Below are 21,698 nucleotides of genomic sequence, written 5' to 3'. Positions count from 1 at the left end.
CACTTTTCTCAGGTTGCAGGGCTCTGAGGTGTAAGGGCAGCCTGAGCCTGGATGTCCACCTAACACTTTCTGTTGTGAGGTAGGCTGATGATCTCGAAAAAACACCTTTGTGTGTGTTTCGTGCAGGGTTAGGAGAAAATGCTGTCTCCAAAGGGGGTGGTTGGAAGTGACTGTGGGGGTGAGGGCAGAAAAGGCTGAGAAGCTTCTGAGAGTTCAATGTCAACCTAGACCCCAGAGTCGACAGAGAAGGGTTGGGATAGAGGTGTGTTTAACGGCAGACAGCAAGGAGCTGCCTTCAACTCCTTGGCTCTCCTGGCACCTCCTGCCCCGTGAGTGGATGGATGGATATCTTCCGCAGCCTGAAGCCTCAGGGAGTGTGTAAGCCATGTTCCTGAGATATTCATTCAGGACGACAGACACTCTTCATGCTACCCACTTACTACACTCAAGAACAAATGTCATGAGACCAGTCCTTTTTCATCTTATGTGGCTTCCGAAAGACTTTCTGGAGACAGGGGTCTTTCACCTCAAACTGCCAGATGTGGGATCTCTCACATTTGATGGTGAATCTTCTGACAAGCAGGACTCTGCTGCTAAAGATAGCTGGGAGTCAAATGGCCTCCAACCTTCAGACACGTAAATTTCTCCTTCTTCTTCTTCTTCTTCTTCTTCTTCTTCTTCTTCTTCTTCTTCTTCTTCTTCTTCTTCTTCTTCTTCTCTTCTTCTTCTTCTTCTCCTTCTTCTGCTTCTTCTTCTGCTTCTTTTTTTTTGTTTGTTTGTTTGAAAGGGTCTCATCTAGCCCAAACTAGCCTCAACTTGCTCTGCTAGCAGAGAATGACCTTGAACTTCTGATCCTCCTGACTCCACCTCCCAAGTGCTGAGATCAAAGGCATGTGCCACCACACCTGGTTTTATGTAGTGCTGAGTTTGAACCCAAAGCGTTGTTCATGCTAGGCAAGCACTTTATCGGCTGAGGTATGTCTCCAGCCCTGGTTATTGCTTAATTCTTATCCTATAGTCTGCAATACCAGGGCAGGCTTGACCCAAGGGGCTCAGCAGTCAGGGGAGCACTGGGTGTGGCAAGGAAGGGATGCCTAGAGGGGGCCCTGGCTGTCTCAGGTTTGGGAACAAGGCTCTGGTCCCCCCTTCCAGGACTGGTGGGGTGGAGGGCAGGGTGCACTGCTCACCTGCCATTGCCGTACTTGATTCGAATATCGCGGCTCCGGTTGAGCTCCTTGCCGTCCTTGAACCAGCGGTAGGAGGGCTGGGGGTTTCCCGCTGCTGCCTCACACTTCAGTGACTGCTTCTCGCCCACTTCTCCTGTCTGGCTCTTCATCTTCTTCAGCTTGGGCCGGGTGGCTGTGGGGTACAAGGCAGGTAGGTCAGCGTGGGGGTCGTGTGAATGGTGCCAGGCACAAGCAGTAAGAGCCCCCATCTTGAGGCTGGCACTGGGGAGACTAGAAACACCCCTGTTCCTGATATTTCTCTTTAGTCCAACGAAACCCACATTTAGAGTCTGCAGTGGGAACAAGGTTCTACTACTTCTAGGCACTCCTCTGGCCTTGGGTACAAAGAGCTTCACATTCGCTTATAAAACCTTCACAACTCTATGACTTCACTGCACTGTTTAAACCGATTTATAGACAGGGAAACTGAGGCTTAGAAGAGTGAAGTCACTTCCCTGAGGGTCAGTAATGGACCCGAGGTTCAAATCCATATCATGACCTCAGTGATATAAGTCTTCCCTCCCCTTCCCTTTTCCTCCCCTCCCCTGCCAGGCCTGTGCTGGGCCCAGAGGACACAGGAAGACAAGATGGTGGACTCAGCTACCACTTCCAGGAAGGTCAGCCTGGCAGGGGCACTGTATCCTGGCATTGTCATTGCAGCATGGCACATGGGGCCGGTCACGGGTGGCAGAGCCTGGAAGCAGTTCTAGTCCTAACCCTGGGGACAGGGCTCAGGCAGTTAAGAGCTCAAGGATGGGATTTGGAAGGACGTGAGTAGGTAAGCCAGGCTGAGGCAGCTCTGGGCTGAAGGAGTGTGAGGCAGAGCAGCGGGCTGTCAAGGTATGGTGAAAGGCAGCTATTCAGGTGGGCCCAGGCCTGGATACTAAGCTTCAAGCTTTCTCCCCTGTTTCTGAAACCCCAGGCTGTTCCTTTGTGCCACTTCCTGCCACCTTAACACACACACACACACACACACACACACACACACACACACACACTCACCCAGCTCCCTGCTGGGTCGCTGGGTCACAGAATAATTTGCACTGAGATGGCCCTTCCTAGAACACACAGCTGTCCGTGCACACTCTCATTTGGTTCCTGAGCTCTTTGTGGCAAGTTTTGCACTCCAGTGTAGGTGGTGGTGACTCAGGGGTTCAGAAACTTGACTGAGACCACACAGCCAGGCAGCCACAGAGTTGAGGCCAAAGCCTTGTTGTTTCCGTTTGGAGCGTGCCGGACAGGTGACAGGCTAACATCTGCCTTTTGGAGTCTTGTCTCTTGAAGAGAGAAAGCAGAACCTGGGTTTGAGTCCTTCCATTAGCTGAAGGGAGGGCGTGTGAGGGACGGGAACTGTCTGGGGCCCGCTGGTCCTCTCCGCGTCAATCACCAGTCCTTTCTTTTACTGCAGCTCAGAGCCCTGACAGTGCAGTGGAGACTGCTCTGGAAAAAGGCATCACAAACGGCTTGCTAGACATAGTTTCTTTCCTAACTTACCCCCAAGCCTGTTCACAAGTAGAAGGGGGTGGGAGTGAGGTGCAGAGACAAGGAGGAAAGTACGAGAAAGCTTTCTTTGAAAGCTTTGTTGAGCTAGGCCCAAGCACAGACACCTGTGGAAGTCATTTTGCTCAGTTTATAAAACGACAAAACACAGTGCGTAAACAGAAGTAAATAAAACCATTTCAGTGCTTGGAAATCACACACACACACACACACACACATTCACATATACATATATACATTCACACATATACACAAACACACACTCTCCCCCCACAGGTATAAACACACACTCTCCCACACATACATAGAAACACACACACACAGTCCCACCCCCTACACACACACACACACACACACACTATTTTTAAACAAAATGGGACCAGTGCCAGTAACATGATCCTTTCATTTAAAGAAAGGACGCAAGCCCTCCACCTCAGTGTTCGGAATCAACAACAGTATTCTCAAAACCTAGCTTGCAAATGTCTCGAGAGACGAAGACAGATCACTGCTCAGGAAAGCTGGTTAGGGAACACGTGGATGGCTGCAGGCCAGGAAGGGCCGCCCTTTTACCCTGTGTGACTGAGTATGGGCTCTCAAACACGCTTCTTGGAATCCTCGGTAGCATTTCTGGGGAATAAAGTTCTAGATCATAACTTACATGCGTGTATGTGCGCAAATACATATTTTTAGTGCAAAATATAGTCACATGATTCGAATGTAAGGAGAGTTTATCTTCTGTAAAACAAACCTCCCTCTAGCTTCTCAGGTTAGCCGAGGGTTAGCTAAGTTTACCAGTTTCTTTGAAATCCTCTTGAGATCTTTTATGCATACAAAAAAATTATTCCCTGGCCTTCACACACATATTTTTCCACAGAATCACTTTTTACACTTGCATAATATTCCTGTGTGGGCGTATTGTAATTTATGTAAGCGATTGCTGCTGGGAGGTACTTAGCATGTCCTCCCCATGCTCCTATTACAAATCGACCCCTGAGGGCCATCCGTGTGGGTTCATTCCTGCACACGCCCAGGGGACACAGCCTGCCTGAGCTCTAGTCGTGGTTTGGCTACTTGTTCGCTTTGTTTCTTGAGGTCATTAGCCTAATTCTTGTCTGCTTCAGTTTTTCTCATCTGTAAACTGCAGGAGATAAGAACAGCTCCCTCCTTGGTTAGGAGAGCCTGAGCCTCAGAGCAGAGCCCGAGCACGAAGAGGTCATTAATACTATCCACAATTATTTCCTAAGGCAATCTTCCTAAAAGTGGGATTGCTCTGTCAAAGGCTATGCAAGCCTCCTCGCCAATGATTCTCGTGAAAATCATTTTATTCTTTTATTCTGCCAAATTTCCCAGCCTTACCCCTCCACAAAGGCTACACCAGTCCACGCTCCTCCTCTGAATAACAAGGGCTGCTTTTTTCCACACCCTCACTGTCCTGTGGCATTATCACGTCTTTAATCTCTACCAATTAGCTAGGCAAAAGATAAAGTCTCTTTGTTGTTGTAATTTGCATTTATTGGATGACTGCAGCGGCTGAACAGTTCTTTGAGGGTATTGGCCCATTGTGCTTTCTTCCTTTGGAATTGTTTGTTCATGTCTGCATGTCTCTTTTTCCGGCCCAGCGCTCATCTTACGGATTCGCAAGAGCGCTCCAAAAATACCAAGGCTACGAACCTTTCGTTCCAATGTTTTCTTTCCCCCCAGTTATCTGCTTCTTGCGTTTTTTTAAAATGCAAGGCTGGCAGGCCTGCCTATCTTCCTCCTTCTCTCCCTTGCTTCCTCTTTTGCACCAAGAAAGCTTGAGCATCAGGGGTACTGTGGCACCTTCTGGAACCTCATGACTCCGAGTGGGAGTCCTGCCCAGTACCCTTCTTTTCCCCACGCCCCAGAGTGCCTGTCACACCTCAGAGTTCTGAACTCTGAAAGCTAACAGGAACCACCTGGCCAGGGGTCTGGGTACAGCCCGGACATTGAGAAACAGGGCCCGGAAAGCCATCCAGGCGGGTGAGTTCCTGGGCTCCTTCGCATCTTCCAAAAGTGCCTGAGGGCATGCGCATGCTCGGTGTATATCCCGTGCCTGGCGACTCCAGGACTGGCTTCAATCTAAGGTTAACCAATAGCGGTCGTCTAACCTTGGTCTAGCGCTGACCTCCTGTGACTGGGACACAGAAAGCTTTTTGTGGGTTCCGAAGTGCCCACTTTCCCTACTGTGGTGTGTCAACGTCCCTGCTGCAGCTCGGACAGCAGGGAATCTTGTCCCCTAGCACCGTGGGCCACTTTGCTCCCAGCCTGACTCCAGCGGGCCGCGGAGGAGTGGGAGTGGGGGGAGGAAGCCACGCTGACTCTGCTGTCCTTGCTTCCTGACTTGAGACCCAGCCAAAGATGATACAGTAGCCAGGGGCCACTGCTTCACGAGAGGACGGTGAGCCTGGAGGGCACCAGACAGAGGCGGTCAGCCGGCAGGACCAGGGGGGCTGAGGAACTGCGTTCCAAAGCCACTCCACATCTTCCTTAGAACAAAGGCTATTACTTCAGATCCTAAGGGCCCCTCTTCATTTAGTGGGAACTCATGCATCTCACTTAGCCACTTCTTGAACAACACACCTAGTTCATTCACTCCATATTCACTCACTCACTCACTCACTCACTCACTCACTCACTCCTCATTCAATTCATTTTCAGTGAATGATTCAAGCCATGACATGCCAGGTACTGTTCATTCGCTAGGGAGTGAAGTGAGCTAGAAAGTCCTGAACTTGGGGAGCCCAGCTTCAGTCAGCAAGCAACCACCAAGAAGGATGAGGCAGTGACAGCGAGCTTGGGAGTTCCCAGCCCATGAAGCTGAAGAAAGCAGGGGCTGGGGAGGCAGGCCCAGGTGACAGGGCTATAGAGTCAGGCTGGGAAGCCCGGAATGGGCTTGTGTTTCCCTTTTTAACTTCTTATGTGTTGGCTGGACAATTTTAAACGACATATTTGGGCTGGGTCATGCTTGCATCGGGCAGCACTGGTCTAAGAGGCAACAACGTGAGAGTAACGGCACGCTTGAATCACGCTGTGTGTGCTCTTCACAGAGACTTCTCTCTGCTAGCTTTTTGGAAGTGCCTCACAAGAATCTTTTGCAAGGTGAGGACAGATCACTAGGCTCTGTTTTCTGCATCTGGAAAGTTCCTTGGTGGATTTATCACAGCAGCTCAGATGGTAGGAAAGAAGAGCACACAGCAGACGGCCCTTGGAGCCGTGCCTGGGGAGACCTCTGCAGCTCCAGTCCTGGGCCCAGAACCCTGGAAGCACTCTGTGACAAGGGCTGGTGACCTCCCCAACATAGCCCTGGATTTGTTCTGAAGGTGTCTGAGGAAAGCATTAGAAACTCAGGAACTGCGATGACAGTGTTTGTGTTTTAAGCTCTTCATCTGAGCAGAGACCGCTTCTCCCTCTGTGGCTTCTGGGCATCAGACCCAGTGCTAGTCCTTCTGGGTCACTTGGGACAAGGCTCTGAGGTTCACACAGCAGACCTCAGGCACCTAGAGAAGCCCTCGAAGGGTTTCTGATGTAACTGGGCTAGCTCCAGCCCCTCAGAGCTCTACCTACTTTATGCCCAGGGACTAGAACACCATGCAACAAGAAACCATCACACTGGGTCTCAGGAGCGTCTTGAGGCCAGAGCTGAACCAAGCAGAGGAATAAGCCCTAGGGGTGGAGGGGGTTCTGTCGGGACAAGAGCCAAGGCTGGCATTCACCCTCCATCCTGATCACGGTATTTACTGAGCATCTGCCATGTGTCAAGTCTCTGGCTCTGCCTCACACAGATATGACTTAACTCTATGTGGAATAACCAATCCCCCTGAGCTCAGTTTGTCCCCCTCTGTCACTCTTTTGTTACAGAAGAAATATATTTTGCTGTAGAAAAATTACACAATACAAACAAGGAGCAAGAAAAACACATTAACATCAATTCAATTATCTTCAGAGAGAAAACCCACTGTTCATATTTTCAAATATCGCTTCCAAAACATTTTCCTTTAAAATGCCTTAGATCCCTTTTCAGGAACACATTAGAAAACATTTTTCCAAATCAAGCAATACAGCCATAAATCATTTAATGACTGCCTAATATTCCATTGTTCAGACGAATCTGTCCGGTTGCCTCCAGTGATCTTCTGATATAACTTTGCAGCCAGGTGGAGAAGAAATGGCACCCTGAGGGATGGGTAGATTTCCCCTCACAGAGAGGAGGCTTGCAGAAGCCCAGCGCCCAGAAGCCAGAACAGATGACAGACACTGGATAAAAGCAACAGGAAACTGTGCATACAAGAAGGGGAGGGTAATGTTCAAGTCTCCACCAACACAAACAACTGTTGCAGGATATTTGATCCCATTGTGAACCCCAAGACTGTGACCTGTAAAAACCTGTTTATTGTTTGGTGTGGCTCAGCCCTAGCACACACCTTTAATCCAAGAGCTTTCTGTACACAGGATTTAGTAAAGTTAACCCTAGGTCAAAAGGCAGACCAACAAAACAGCTAACCAGGATTAAGTAGAAAGGAGGGACTTTGAAAAAAGAGTATTTAAGACAGTATAGAGAAAAAGGAGCTTTTTGGCTTTTTTCTTTCTGGGCTCTGAGCTGAGCTAGCCAGCTTTCTGATTTTAGCTTTTGGGTTTTGGCTTTTTCCTTTGGGACATGAGCTGAGTAGGAAGCTGGGTGCTTTCTCTGCCTCTCTGAGCTGGCAGGGTTTCACCCCAGCATCTGGCTCCTGAGTCTTTGTTGGTAAAATCAAACAATTTGGGATTTTATTGGTTTTGTTTTTGTTTTTGTTTTAACAACACTCAACCCCACCAGTGACACTAGTGATAACACGGGTAAGCACATGACCTAGGAAGGCCCTTGATTACTGAGTAGTACTTCCCTTGTTTCCTCCTCAGACCAAGTTTCCTCTGCGCTGAAATCCCGAACACTTCTTGAGTTGAGGGAGCTCAGGGGTCCTCCCACCAGCAGGGTCAAGGAACCCTGATGGGGACAGAAGGATGTGGAGAGATGGCCTTTGGAAGCTTGGTAAGGTCAAGAGGAAGGTCTCTCAAGGCCAGCACAAACATTTACCTGGCTGAGAGGATGTTCCAAAAACCCTTAGGATACATCTCATGTGGTATAAGTTGGGCCATGGGGTATCTGGTGGCTTCTGCTTCCTGCCACCTAGAGCTAACCAGAGCATCTGGCCTGTATCTATGTGACAGGCCATCCCCAGAGAGCACCTCATTAAAGATAGCAACTGAGAACAACAATCCGCTCCTTCCCCACATCCCAGCCTGGAGGCCAGGAGGTGCTGCTGCCAGCTGCTTGACCTCATTCCTCTCAGGAGTGGGCGGTGGGTGTGGAGTGCAGAGATCTGAGAGTGAGACAGACAGGCCGCAGCCAGGCAACCTATTGGGAAGACCTGGCCCCAGCTCCCCCCTTCCAGAACCAAGGGCAGGGACACTGGACTCTTAAAAGGGTTAATGACCCTCCTCTCCTGACTAAGACTCAGCACTCCCCTTTGCAGCTAACACCTGGAGACAATGCGGCCAGCCTGCCTGGCATCAAAGCCTCCCTCTGCCCTGCTGCTGGCGGGCTGTGGGCTGGCCCCCTCCCCACCCCTCTCCCACCTACAAAGTGACTGCAACCTATTGCAGGTTAATTACAGACTCCAAGTTCAAATGAGAAAAAAAAAAAAAAAAAAACCAAAACAACCTTAAACTCAAAACATATCTGGTTCAAGTGGGCACACAGAGGATCTGCTCTGTGAAATGGACACGTGTGTGTCTTCCTCATAGCCTGCTGAAGAGCTGTCTGATGCCCACAGATTGGCCTCACTGAAAGACTGGATGACCACTTGGGGTTTTGGCTTTTTATGGGCCATGCAGGCCCAGCCTGGTACCTGGCTTTATTTTGCCCTCTTCGTTTTTCCATCTAACAACTGTTCAGACCCAACAGGCCTGTGTTGTGCCAGCACCTACCAGTCAGAGGGACACTGCAGGACAAAACAATCCTCATCCCCCAATCCTCGGGGCTCAACTTCCCCTTTAGGGTTTAGTGTCCAGGAGAGCTACTCTCCCGCACCAGCGAAAGCCTGCTGGTGCCTAGCACCCCAGCTCTAAGGCAGAGCAGAAGCAGCTATAAGCTGCTAGGAGTGGTGCTGAAGACAGAAGGCAGAGCTGACCACAAGGACAGGTTGCAGGGAATGCAATGGCAGCAAGGCCAGCTAAGATGTTCCTGCCTTAGAGTGGCCTGTGCCTATCCAGAAGTGCCAATCACAGACACAGGGACAGTTGAGTGCTGTGCTCATCCCCAAGCCTCCATGCCAGGAGCCCAACATCCCAAGAGAACCAGTGGCCTCCCCAGGGCTTTGCCAAGGCCAGGGGCAGAGAGAGCCAGTCCTGGCCGCCAGGCAGTTTCCATTGCAGAGCTTCTTAGGTCAGGTGGAGCCACGGGTCTGTGAGAGGCAGAAATGGGAGTCTGGGGGGTGGGGCTGCTGTGGGTAGGGAGATGGCCCAAATCCCCAGAGCAGGTCACCAGCTGCCCAGACACCACAAACTCTCAGGTGCTTTCCAGGGCTCGGACGCCAGTGCTACACAGTTGAGGCGCAACAAGCAGAGCTGGGAGAATGGAACTGAGGAACTGAGGGCACCTCAGCTGCAGGGTTATGAGGGCAAGAGGTCAGACTCAATCTTCTGGGAAAAGAGAGCTACAAATCATCACAGATGCCAAGGTCCCACTCTCCCTGTTTTGCGCTGAAGGCCTCAGGTAGGCTGTCTAGTCTCCTGGGGCTTCGGTTGACTCATCTGTGGACCATGCCCCTGTTTCTTTTCCCAGGAGAATGGAAGGAGATGTTCTGGGCAGAGATACAGATGCTTCCGGCCTTCCCACCTCTTTAGTGGCTGGGAGCCGAGGTAAGGGACAGAGCAGATATGATGAGCCTGGAAGGCAGTTACCATCTGCCCAAACCTTGTCTAATCTGTCCGCTGGGGAAGGCTGGGCTTGAGACAAAGTCTTAGGCCCTGGTCCAGGAGAAGTCAGTATGGAGACTGCCTGCTGTTGAAGGGGTAGGGCAGCTGTGGCTTGGGGAACCCAGAGGGAAGAGGAAAGGACCCTAAAGCCTTTGTCCTCCTTGGGCTGGCCCTGTACCCCTGCCTCCTCAGTCTGGGTAGGGAGAGTTGTCTGGGTCTTGGGGAATCCAGGAGGAAAGGGGTCAGCTGACCACCCAGACATTGCTGAATTCTTGGTCCCAGGGCTTCCTTCTGGTGGGCCTGCCTGGCTCATTACTAAGCAAAGTAGTACCTTTGTGTTGAAGTGAACAGCCATGTGCTGAGGCGTGATGTGAGGTTCACATGGATTTTTAAGATTCAATAAAATACAGAAATGTGTGAAGCAATGTTGGGCTTCAGGGGAAGGCCTCAGCAGGCCCTGCACCAGGAAGCAACAGCCTTATACTCACCAGTCTCTGTGCCTCCAAAGACACATATAGGTTCTTGTTAGGTGCTAGGGGTGGGGCAGGCTAGTGTGGGCAGGGGACTGGAAGCAAATCACTCCAGTCGCTAGCTCAGACATGACAAGTGGAGAGCTGATGTCTCTAGCTCCTCCCCACTGGATGCCCTTTCCATAACCTTGGCATCTGTGACAACCTGTGTCTCTCTTGGCTTTCCCCAAAGTTCAAGTTCATTCAGCTTGCACCACCCCTCTTGCTTTTGTTACCCTTCACTGCCTTCAGGGTCCTGAAATAGGCTACACTGTTCCCCTACCCCAGGGCACTGTGCCAGCAGGGTACACCTGGCACACTTGCCTCTACACTCCTTGTTCACTTCCTCAGAAACCTCAGAGATCATCAGCCTCCTCTGTTGGCAGCGGGGCCGCTCAGAGGATGCAGAATTTCCGGTAAGCCCGTGTTTCTTCCCAAATGCCCCCTTTCTACTTTCCCTGAACACTTCCTTCCAGGAATCACACATGCCAGGGCAAATCAATCTGAATGCCATTCTCCATATAGGAAACAGAATGGGAGGGAGCCACCATACCAACAGGCTGGCATACCAAAGGGGCCTCGGTATACACTGGCTTCGACCAGTGTCTTGTGTAACCACCTGCTACTTAACCTCTCTGAGCCTTCATTTCCTTGTCTGAGACACAGGGGCCATCCCACCCACCTCTCTGAGTGGAGATAATACATGTCAGGAACCTTGAGCGGGACCTAGAACAAAATTATCTTAGTCCCTAGAAGCTCTTGATCAAATCTCAGATGCCAACGCCTTCACTAATCCACCCGGCCATCAGCAGCCTCTGTTTAAATCAGACTCCCTGAATCTTTTCTCTGCCCTTCTTGGGGGCATCTTAGCATGGAACATACTAGATACTTATCTTCTAGACTTGGAGGGGTGGGGGGAGGGGATGGACTAGGGCTTCATGATGTTCTAGGTATGTGGCCAGAGGCAGTGCTCACTGCGCATGGGCAGAACAAATGCATCCGTGATGTAAGGCTCGGCTCTGACTGATGGGCTCCTCAAGAGGCCTGGATAGAGACAGCTAAAAGCACTCTGGGCAGGGTGGGGCCCCCCATGCTTAATCCCAGAGCTGTTTCCCACCCAGGTCTTCTATCCAGCTCATCCCTCAGCTCAAACAGGCCTGTCTATGCCTCACAACAGCAGAGCTGATGATGAAATCAGGGGCCTTGGGGAAAGGCTGATCTTTCTGGGGTACCACTGCCTCCAACCCAGCTCCGGTAGGAAGCCCACCCACAGCAGTCTCTTTCTAGGAGAATGTCCATCTTCAGAGAGAGAAAGGAGCTGGCTAGGCCTCCACATACAGAAGTTGGAGCGTCTCAAGAAGCACCCTCATTTGTGCCTTCAATCAAACACAGACAGAGTGCAGCTCAGGCCAGGTTCTGACGCTCCTGCTCCTGTGGCTTTGGAGCCGAGCCGAGCAGTGCTCAGGAGGCTTGGCGAGGTCTGCCAACCTAGTGATGGGTGCCCACGAAGCACAGAGGGTCTGCTTAGCTCTCCTTGGGCGCCAGGAAAAGTGGGAGGAGTTAGGCGGGGAACAAAGTCTATGCTAGACCCCAAGGGATAAGCAAGAGTTGGCCAAGAGAAAAGAGTGACGGTATGTCAGGTTGAGGAAACGGCAGGTTCATAGGAACGGGTGGTGGTAGGCCCTTTACCCTGAAGGAACTGAGAAATTCCACTAAACTGTACTGGTGGAGAGGCCACAGGAGCTGCAAGGGAGGAGCCTCCAGTGGCTTGCCCTTGGCTGTCAAGCCTTGCCTTGTTGATGTGTACACTTCCCTCTCTGGCCCTCCGTTTCCCCATCTTTATAGTGAAGTGACATAATTATGAGCTCAGATCCAGGCTTACCCAACTCCACTCAAACACCACAGTACCTTCTGGCCAGGCCCATACTTTCAGAGTTCTTGAGACATGTCTACAGTTTGAAGAGTACTTTTGAAGCAGTCCATGGTCTTCTAGCTACTCACTAACACACACACACACACACACACACACACACACACACACAGTCTTGACTTTTAATTGAAAGATATCCTGACAGCTCTGCCCTGGTCCATCCTTCCACACACAGGAGTATGGAGTGTGTGGCTCAGGATGTCTCAACTCCTTCTAGGATGCCCCTGCTGCATACCCTCTCTCCCCACTGGTTCCAAGAAGGCCAAACTGCTGACCCCATGACCAGAAGATGACTATACTATCCTGTGGTCTCTGCCTACTGTACAGTGCACTGCCGTCATAGCTTGGTACCGTGTACTTCCAAAGCCCCCTGAGGTGCCAGCCCACACTTTGCCCAAGTGGCTGATCTGATCTGAATGCTCAGCTCCCTTCCTGTTCCTCCAAGTCCACCTCAACCCTTCCTCCTCTCCCTCAGGACCTCCCGAAGCACCTTGGTTGAAAAGCAGAATCTCTCCCTTTATGTTTTTGGCGCCTCTTCTCAGGTTAGAGTCTGCAATTAGAACAAGAGCCGTTTACGTCTCTCTCGTCTTTTAGGGTGGTGGGCCAGTTAGTCCCGGGGATGGAGCTGGGTCAGCACATGGCACCTTGAGAATGGAATGGAGCTAGGGAAATGCCTATATAGTTGGCACGCCCCGGGAGGGGTCTGCTTTCCAGCTGAAACTGTGACTCTCAAACTGGAGCACAACCTTAATCCACTAGGAAACCAGCTAACGCACACTGCCAGCCCTTCCCCCACACTTTCTGATTCTGTAAACACGGGGTGAGACTCGGACGTTCGCATTTCTTTTTGTATGTATTATATGTGTGTGTGCATGTTCATGTGCATGTGTGTGCACACACATATGTGTGCATGTGAGTGTGGAGGCCAGAAGACAGTGTCAGGTGTCTTCCTCAATTGCTCTCCTCAGGTTGGTTGCTGTTGGTTTGGGTGTCTGTTTTGTTTTGAGGCAGGATCTCTCACTGACCGTGCAGCTCAATAATTTGGCAAGGCTGACGGCCAGCAAGCTCCTCCTGCCACTACCTCTTCAACGCTAGGATTACAAAGTGTATGCCACCACACCTGAATTTTTATGTGGGTGTTATGGATCCAAACTGGCCTTCTTGCCTGGCACGGCAAGCCCTTTACTCACTGAACCATCTTCCTAGCCCAAGAGTGTACGTTTCTATCAAGCTCCCAGTTCCCACTTAAATGGCTTCTGCACTGCCTGCCGCTACCTGACTGCCACAGCCATGTGCCAAGCTCCTGGTGAGGGCAGGGACTCACTACTCTCTGAATCCCCCTTGGGTCTCATCTCCATAGAGCCCAGGAAGCAAATACCTGTCTAGCTGATCCATGGGAGGGCTTGCTCCAACAGGCGGCCAGCAGGGCTCCTCTGGCTCTCACTGGTTTGTTTGTCTGGAGGGGGACAGAATGCGGAAGAGCCTGGGGCTAAGTAGATGTGGCTGCGGAAGGCAGGGCAGGGGCAGGATTCAGCGCAAGAGCTCATCCTTCTGTTAGCTCATGGCTGATCATGAGTGTCCCTGTCTCAGTTTCCCTGCCTGTGAAGTGGGGGTGATAAAGTAATATGCGTGGATTTGTGGACTCCGCTTCGGTAGGGGAGGCTCAGTCAGGCATGGACATGATCCCTTCTTTCCTTAGTAAATCCCTAGCCCTCATCTAGGCTGAGTTCAGATGCTACCTTCTCCACAAGGTCCTTCTTACTCTGTCCCAACAGCACTCCTCCTCCTCGTGCTTTTGCTCCTCTTGTTGACTGTTCTATACCCAGTTCTGATCTTAGGGATCTGTGAAGGGATCTTTCTTTTCTCAGCTTCCCAAGGACAGGGTCTGAGGTTTAGTCAGGCAAGAGAAGCTCAGTTAATGCTCACAGAGTAGAACATGGAACAGCAAATGGAAACACTCTCAGTTTGTGTGGTTACCACATGGCTAGGGTTCTAGGCCAAGAAGCAGAAGATGGCTAGTGAAGACAACTCTGAAGTCAGAGGCAGGCCTATGAGTGCCCGGCCAGCCCCTTTCCTCCACACACTCCTCAGCCACTGCCCCAGGGCCTGGAAGCTTTTGACACCTAGAGCAGAGGACTTTCCCAGTCCAAGGACTCTGCTTGCTATCATGTTGCTTCTGCTTCAGTAGCTCCGGAACCCACCCTCGCTCAAGAGCCCAGGCTGTACACACAGGAAAACGGTTCTGGATTATACAGCTTTAAGGGAGACCATGTCCCCCCCCAACCCCCATTTACAGCCTGAAGCTGAAGCCCACAGTCCAATTTGACTTCTGTCCCAGGCTTTGTGGCCACCCCATCCCAGGTGACTCACTGCCCCATCCAGCCCCATGCTGCCCTGATCTAGAAAGACCAGTGCTCTCTGTCCCCTTTTCACCCCTGCTGCGAGCCTGGGACCTGCGCTGAGGAACATGAGTCTTGGTCTGTAAACTGCTTTGAGCTCTCAGGATGAAAGGCTCTTGGGAGGTACAAAGTCACTCCCTGCTCCTTGTTGTTCCTCATGCACCCAAGGTGCCAGGGAGCCAGAGCAGAGTGTGAAGTGCAGGCTGCACCTCAGAGTGTCAGGAAGATCGCTTTAGGTGCCAAGCTCGGCAGGGTCAGCCAGGGGCCAAGATGGGGGGGGGGGGGCGGTGCATGTGTGTGTGTGCTGGGGGAGGGTTCGGGGTGATAGCCCCTCAATGCCGTTCGGATGCGCGTGCGCATATGAGAACAACCATTTCGGATCCCGTAGACTGGAGTTGGCTCCAGAAGCCTGACCCTTTGCTTTACCAATGGGCAGGGAAAGATGGGAAAGACTTTGCAAAGTTGTTTGTTTTTTTTTTTTTTGTCTTGTTTTGTTTTTTTGTATTATCCAGGGAATTCAAATAATATATAAGCAGAGCTCTTTGCTTGTTATGCTGGTCCCCCTTCACACTCCTGGACACCTGGTAAAGACCAAAGCCCTCCCGCTGTCCTCTATGGGAAGATGAAGATCCCAGTTCACAGAGGAGCTTCAGCAGAAGCACATTTCCATCCAATCCCTGCTCCTCTTTCAAAGGTCACACCAATGGCTTCAAATCTGATCACTGAGTCTGTCTCTAACCAGGACTGGTTCATCATTGTCTTTGCAGTCAGATCCTCCTACTAAATGTAGTCTCACAGCTCTTCTCCACAGGGACTCTTGGGGGTCACAAGTCCCAAGAGATGAGACTCTGCCCCTCCCATGTGGAAGATGAGAGCTGACAGCAGATTGTGCTGCCAGGAGTCCAGAGAGAGGGACACAGTGCCCATGTCACACAGAAGCACAGTAGGAGCGGGTGCCAAATGCCTGGCTTCTAGCTGAAGTGTGCTATCTGCTGCACACTGCTGCTGCTAAGGTGGACTTAGCATAGGTCCACACCCCCAGCACCGCCAGGGCTGGCAAGGCTATGCCTTGGAAGGAAGGAATACAGATTGTTAGAGGCAGCCCCAGAGGGGGGAGCAGAAATCGGCCCCATGAGCTCTTCTGTGAGTTATGAAATAGAGCTTACACCTGCAGCTCTGCCCCGCTCAACCCTCCTGTGCTGAGGCAGGGGAAATGCCCATTTTCCTACACTGCCTGGATGGAGGGCACCCTCTCCTGCTTGCTAAGGAGGAACCTAGCTGCTGCCAGGGGGCACCAATTAATCAGTATCTCCCCTGCTTTATCCCTCTGGTGCTACAGAGTCCCTCCTCACTTTTAAGAAGATGCTAGAGAGGCACATGCTCACTTTCCTTGTCTGCGCCTTTCAGTCTCTCAGTGAGAAGAGGCCTGGTCCCAGCTGAGGCCCCTCTCCAGTGGCCCTGTGCCTATGTTCTTGCCAGAAGATGCAGTCTCTGAGAATGTGATAAGGTCCTGGGAAGTTCAGGTTGGCATAGAAAAGTGTAGAGGTCTCCATCCCTGAAGGCCATAGTCATCTATCTATCTATCTATCTATCTATCTATCTATCTATCTATCTATCTATCTATCTTTCCTCCTTTCCTCTCTCTCTCTCTCTTTCTGTCTCTGAGACAGGGTTTCTCTGTGTAGCCCTGGTTGTCCTGGAACGCATTCTGTAGACTGGGCTGGCCTTGAACTCTGAGATCTAATCGCCTTTGCATCCTGGGCGCTGGGATGCACGCCACCACGACTGGCTAGGCCACAGTCATCTTAATCACTCAGCCTATGGGGTTTGAGTCAGACTCTTTCAGTTATAAACCAGGGATTTAAGACGGTTGGTTCTCACTGCCATGGCACTTTCTCCGGATTATCATGCTTTGGAGTGTGGCCTTACCCCATGCCCTCTGTGTTCTAGATTGTTCCAAAGTACCCTAAATTCCTCTAGTTCTGTCCTTGGGTCTGTATGGGATCTGCTTTTCAACCAGATCCTTAAGAAAAGCACTCTGAAGAGCCAGATGGCCACTGGAAAATGGGGAACAGGAAGAGACAGTATTAGGAAAAAAGACAGAAAAAAGTTTACAGGGAGACTTTAAGGACTTTTCACGTAGGGTTTCCAGGGCTGTGGTCCACCCTCCCCTGCAGTGACTACTCTGTCCTTGGCATCAGGCTCAGGAGATTCTCAACAGCTAAAGGCTACTCAGTGTTACACGGCCAGGTTTGTTCTTGCGTCTTGGGTATCATACACAAGTCAGGATGAGTGTGTGGCGGGAAGCAGGGAAGGGTGGTACTAGAGAAGGCTCACTGAGTGCAATCCATGACTTTTTGACCCCTGCAAGAGAAAGCCTACTCCCTCAGGTCACAGGTCAGTACTGGCCCCCCACGACAGGGGCCTGGCAGGGGGTGGCTAACATCTCCTGCTCAGCTGACCACAGTCCTCAGGAAGACGCCAAGACACCTGCACCACAGAAATGGCCAAAGATGCAGCCCCGCCATTAAGTGTCCTTAACTGCTTCTCTTCGGTGGGCTGGAGATGCCGTGAACTCTCAGGCTCTCCCCAGTAAAAATACCAGAGTCTTGCCCCCTTCTCCACTATGCAGAAACAGGGTAGAAAAGAAATTTGGTTATCTCTCAGTCACAGTGGAAGCTTTCTAACCTTCAGTTGAGTGCTAGTTGGAAGCTATTTTCGTTGCACCCTGATGGGAACTACAAGGTGGGCATGGACCTAGCAAGATGGGTACACTTGTCTAGAGAACAGCATTCGAAGTCCAAAGTCTCGCCTCTGGGAAGTGCCTTTTGAATTCACCCCAGAAAGCCTCAGTTACTTCCTCTGTGAAATGGGTATAAGGCTGCAACCCAGAGTTCTCCTGGGGAGTAAGTGAGACGAGGCCTTTGAACTTGTCCAGCGTGCTGGCTAGTACAAAAAACAGACTTTCTACAGAGTAGGCAAGGGAAGGCTAGCCCGAGAGAGGAAAATGACCTGAGAAGCCAGGCTTTCCCCAAAGGGGGCCTCAAGGCGAGCCTGATTCCATAGCGAGGATGTGCATGTCACAGGCTCTGGGCTGGGGAGTCAAAGGCCAGCATACCCCTTTACCCTGCAGCTGCTCAGGGTCACCCCTACAGGAACTCACTCACTGTGCTCTCTCAAAAGGAGTGGTGCAGAACCCAAGAGCCCAAGGGGATCACCAAGCAGACCAAGACGGGGCAATCATTCCATGACCGGTGCCCACTCTGGAGGACACAAGTGTTACAGAAGCAGCAGTGCCCCGCTGGCTGGGGTTCCCTCCCAGGGCAGGGTATCCCCTCCGTCTCCAGAGAAGGCGGGCGTGCTGCCCAAGCTCCAATGGTGGAGCAGAACGGGTGGAGGTGTGGCACAGGGGTGGGGGCGGCTGGGAAGCACAGCCGCTGGGGATCCCAGGAAAGGGAAGGCAATGACAGCTCCCCGAACGCGGCAGGCTAGGCCGCGGGTGTGCTAGACCACGGTCTCGGTCCGTGTCCCCGACGCGTGCCGCCCGCTTGCTTGGGGCAGGGGGGAGGGCACCTTGGTCTCCGCTGCCCGGGGAGACACGCGCGCTGCCATCGCCGGGTTTGGGCGTTAATGCCTCGCCCACCCTGCAGCGCCAACCTGCTCAAAAGTGCGCGCACCCCTGCTGCTGTCACCCCGGCGTGGCTCGCTGCGCCCCAGACTCACCCGCGCGGCGCCTGGGGCGGGTGAGCGGGCGGCAGGTTTCTCTCAGCGAAACGGGGTTTCTGGGCGCGCCGAGGTGCCCTACCTTTCTCCCCGGGATCAGGCTCCCGCTCCCGCTCCCGCTTCCTCCCCTCTCGGTGCTTCTTGCCGCGGCCGCGGCCCCTCCTCCTGGGCTCCGACATGCTACCCAAGGTCCTGGGCGGAGGGACGCCCTGGGCTCTCCGCTGCCGCGCTGCGCCCCCGCCGCCTGCAGCCCCAGTGCCCGAGCGCGGCGCCTTTCTTATAGGCGGTCACACCCTCCGAGGGAGGGAGCGGCGAGCCTTAACTCTTCCCCTCCCGCGCAAGCCGCCCTCCGCCCACCTCCCACTCGCCCAGGCCCCGGGGGGCCGTGAGCGGTGGCTCTGGGCCCTGGGCCCCCTCCCTGGGCCCACCAAGGCAGCGAGAACGTGCGCCCAAGAGCACCTCGCACCTCTTCACCGGAGAGAGGACTCGAGCTGAGTCGGGGGGGGGGGGAGGGGGGCAGGACTGGGGAGTGGGGGAGAAGGGATGGGATTCCCCCAGCGAGGGCCAGGATAAGGACAGTGTGGGGGTGGGGAGACAGTCAGAGCTGGGTCCAGGAGAGGACCACGAGGAAGCCAGCCCACCCTCTGGCCCTGAGGGAAGGAAGCACCCTTGTATGCTGAAGTTGTTCTCCACAGCTTTGCTTGACACTTGTCTTGGGTTTCCTTATTCCCAAGGGGCTGGCTGGTCTCAGCTTCGCTGGAGCCACCACCTAGGGCATACCTTTCCGCACCCCAACTTGTGACTGGCTGAAGGAGGCCCTCCCCAGCCAAGATGGGCTGGAGCCTTGCTTGAAGGAGCCTGGGTGCTCCAGGTGCTTGGCGCCCCCTCCCACACACATGAACTGCAAACCTCAGACCAGGCGAGCGAGCAGTTCCAGCTGGCTCCTTTCTGGGAGGCCTGTGAGGTGAACTCAGAGGCTGCTGCACCGCCCCCTGCCCTAAGCACACAGCCCACAAAACGCTGGATGAGGGCTGTCGGCAAGGACGCGGCTCCTGCCTAAGGTCTGGGTGTGGTGCTGAAAGGGTTACACAGAAAAGACTCTCCCTCTCCTGGCTCCCAGAAAGCCTGAGCCTGCGGTTTGCCTGCCTAGCTCTGCCTGAGGTGTCCCCTTACAGTCATCCTTACTACAATCCCAGTCAAAGATCATCCTGGCCGGTCCTCTGTCTCCTTAGCAGAGGGTCCCAGGGCTCCTCAGGACAGAGGCCTCCTTAGGACCATCTGCAGAAGGCAAGGACTCTGGGTCAAGGCCAGGGATCCTGGGGATCCAGGCTGCTGGGGCCCGCCTAGCCCTAACTATAGGCCAAACTTGGTAGGGGGAGCCTAGAGAGAGGATGATGTCCATGTAGACAGCTGATCTCTGCTGCTCTTGGGGCCTCAGTGAGTCTTATCAGGGGCCACTTCAGGGGAGGCTGAGCCTGAGAAGGAGCCAGCCCCTCTCTCTCCACCCCAGTAAGGCACAGCTAGTACTCACCCTGCTTCCTGTAGCTTTGCTCTGTGAGGGAGCCGGTATGGTATCCCAAGAAGACTTCCCTGAGCCCTTGCTGCTTCCAAAATGTCATCACATGGTCCCTCCCCACTCTGTGGCTATAACTTGGGTTCACTCTCTCCTCCTGTCCCCTGACTTTGGTCTTTCAGGCTGAAGCGTTGCTTTTTCAGCCTGACCACTCCTAGACCACCGAAGTTAAGCTTTCTAAAACCAAACCTGATCCCTTCACCCCACGGTTACCCACCCCCTGAACCTAAACATTCCCAGGCAGCTGAATCCTATCCTGGCCGGCCCTAGCTCATAGCTTGTAGCCCCAAGCTTGTGCCCCAGCCATACTGACCTGCTGGCCATGTGTTCGCTCGCTTGCTCTCCTGTTCATACTCTTGTATACTTTAAACCAACCTCCCTGTTCAAGTGGTTTTCTCCCTTTTTTGGCCTAATCCACTGCCCTGTTCGTTTACTTGTTGAAGACACGGGAAGGCTCCCTGTGTTTCAGGCACACCGCTAGGTGTGAAGGACAGAGCTGTGGCCAAGACAGACTTATGTAAAAGTTATAGTCCTGGTGAGGACAAACAGCTGATTGCACAATGGGTTAAATCTGTGCTAAATATTAAGAAGATCTACATTAATATTACATCCAGAAACCATTTAGGTGTGCTGATCTACAAGTGGATGGAAAGGAAAAACTACAGCCAGGGAGGGTTTTCCATAGGAAACATCTATTCTGGGACCTGAAGAGTCAGCAAGAGTCAAAACAGACAAAAGGGAGCAATAGCATGTGCAATAGCCCTGAGGCAGGAAGCTTTTGTGGTTTTGCAAAAATCAAAAGACAGTCAGCATGTCAAAGGTGTGTGTGTCTGTGTGTCAGGCATATGTGCGTGAGGGTGGAGAGCGGTACATGTGCTTAGAAAAAAAAGCCAGGAGAAGGGGTAAGCAGCAGTCAAATTAACAAGATCACTGCAAGCCCAGGGAAGGCCCTGGGGTTTATTTGAGAGCAATGAGTGGTTTCTAAAGGAGGAGAGGAGGGGAAAGGCTCCTTCTGCAGGAGCCTGCACTTCCCAGACGCCTCTTCAAGTGTCCAAATAAGCATCTTTACTTTCTATCTGTAGCTTCCATCTCCATGTCCCCACTAGCTCAGACCTCTTTAAGGTTGTACCTGACACGTGGAGGGTTGTAGATACCGTTATGACAGCTAAGTGACCCTTCCTGCAGAAAAGAGTAGCTAAGGATAGCAGTGGGACAAAAGGCTCCCATTTGGGGCAGTGGAGGAAAGCCTTTCCTGGCACAGCTTTCCTGGCAGTCCATGGCAGTTTATGAATGACGCAAGTCAGAAATGCCATAGAAATTCCAGGGGCACAAGCTCTCTCCGGGGGTCCAGGGCATGCAGACACAGCACACGGTGGGAGGCAGGTCATGGAAAAGATCCGGAAAGATGGGTAGGATTTCAGTGGGAGGCAGGTGAGGGGTTCTGGGAGAGAAAACGGCTGCAGGGAGAGGCGTTATATACTAGCTGAGTTCTCATTGAAAAGGAGGCCTGGTGTCATTGCATTCGGTAGTCAAGGATGGCACAGAGTGACGAAGTCATCCGCCTGAGCCAGTAACAGCAGCTGGGCACTCGCAGCCTGTGCTAATATTCACAAGCCTACGGCTTGGCCGGAGAAGGTGGGAGAAGAGTGGGCAGGAAAGAACCCCTACTTTGCAGCCTAGTTACTGCCTCTGAAAGTGACACCTCTGTCACTGGAAGGTAGGGAGAGGCCCAACAGGTGCTGGAAACATACCAGCAGTGTCCTTTCCTCCCCACCCACTATGCAAAAATATTCCAGGGAAGGTAGGACAGTGGGGCACTTGGTACACCTGGGGCAGGGGCGTGACCCGGCCATGCTCCCCTCC

The 21,698-nt window shown here is 52.5% G+C and overlaps 1 protein-coding gene across 5 annotated transcripts in view; it reads right to left on the bottom strand.

The window, feature by feature from the left end:
- The window catches only part of Nrg2 (neuregulin 2), a 178,242-nt gene that overhangs the window by 37,878 nt on the left and 118,666 nt on the right, over nucleotides 1–21,698 (bottom strand). For all 5 annotated transcript variants that reach the window (XM_060377428.1, XM_060377429.1, XM_060377431.1 and 2 more), the window contains exon 2: nucleotides 1,188–1,359. In XM_060377428.1, coding sequence (XP_060233411.1) covers nucleotides 1,188–1,359 — 172 coding nt within the window. The remainder of the gene's footprint in view (nucleotides 1–1,187; nucleotides 1,360–21,698) is intronic.

This window comes from Meriones unguiculatus, chromosome 2, assembly GCF_030254825.1.
Source record: "Meriones unguiculatus strain TT.TT164.6M chromosome 2, Bangor_MerUng_6.1, whole genome shotgun sequence".
NCBI classification, from domain to species: Eukaryota; Metazoa; Chordata; class Mammalia; order Rodentia; family Muridae; genus Meriones; species Meriones unguiculatus.
Note: the sequence above shows the minus strand (reverse complement) of the source record. Positions and strands in the feature narration are given on the sequence as shown.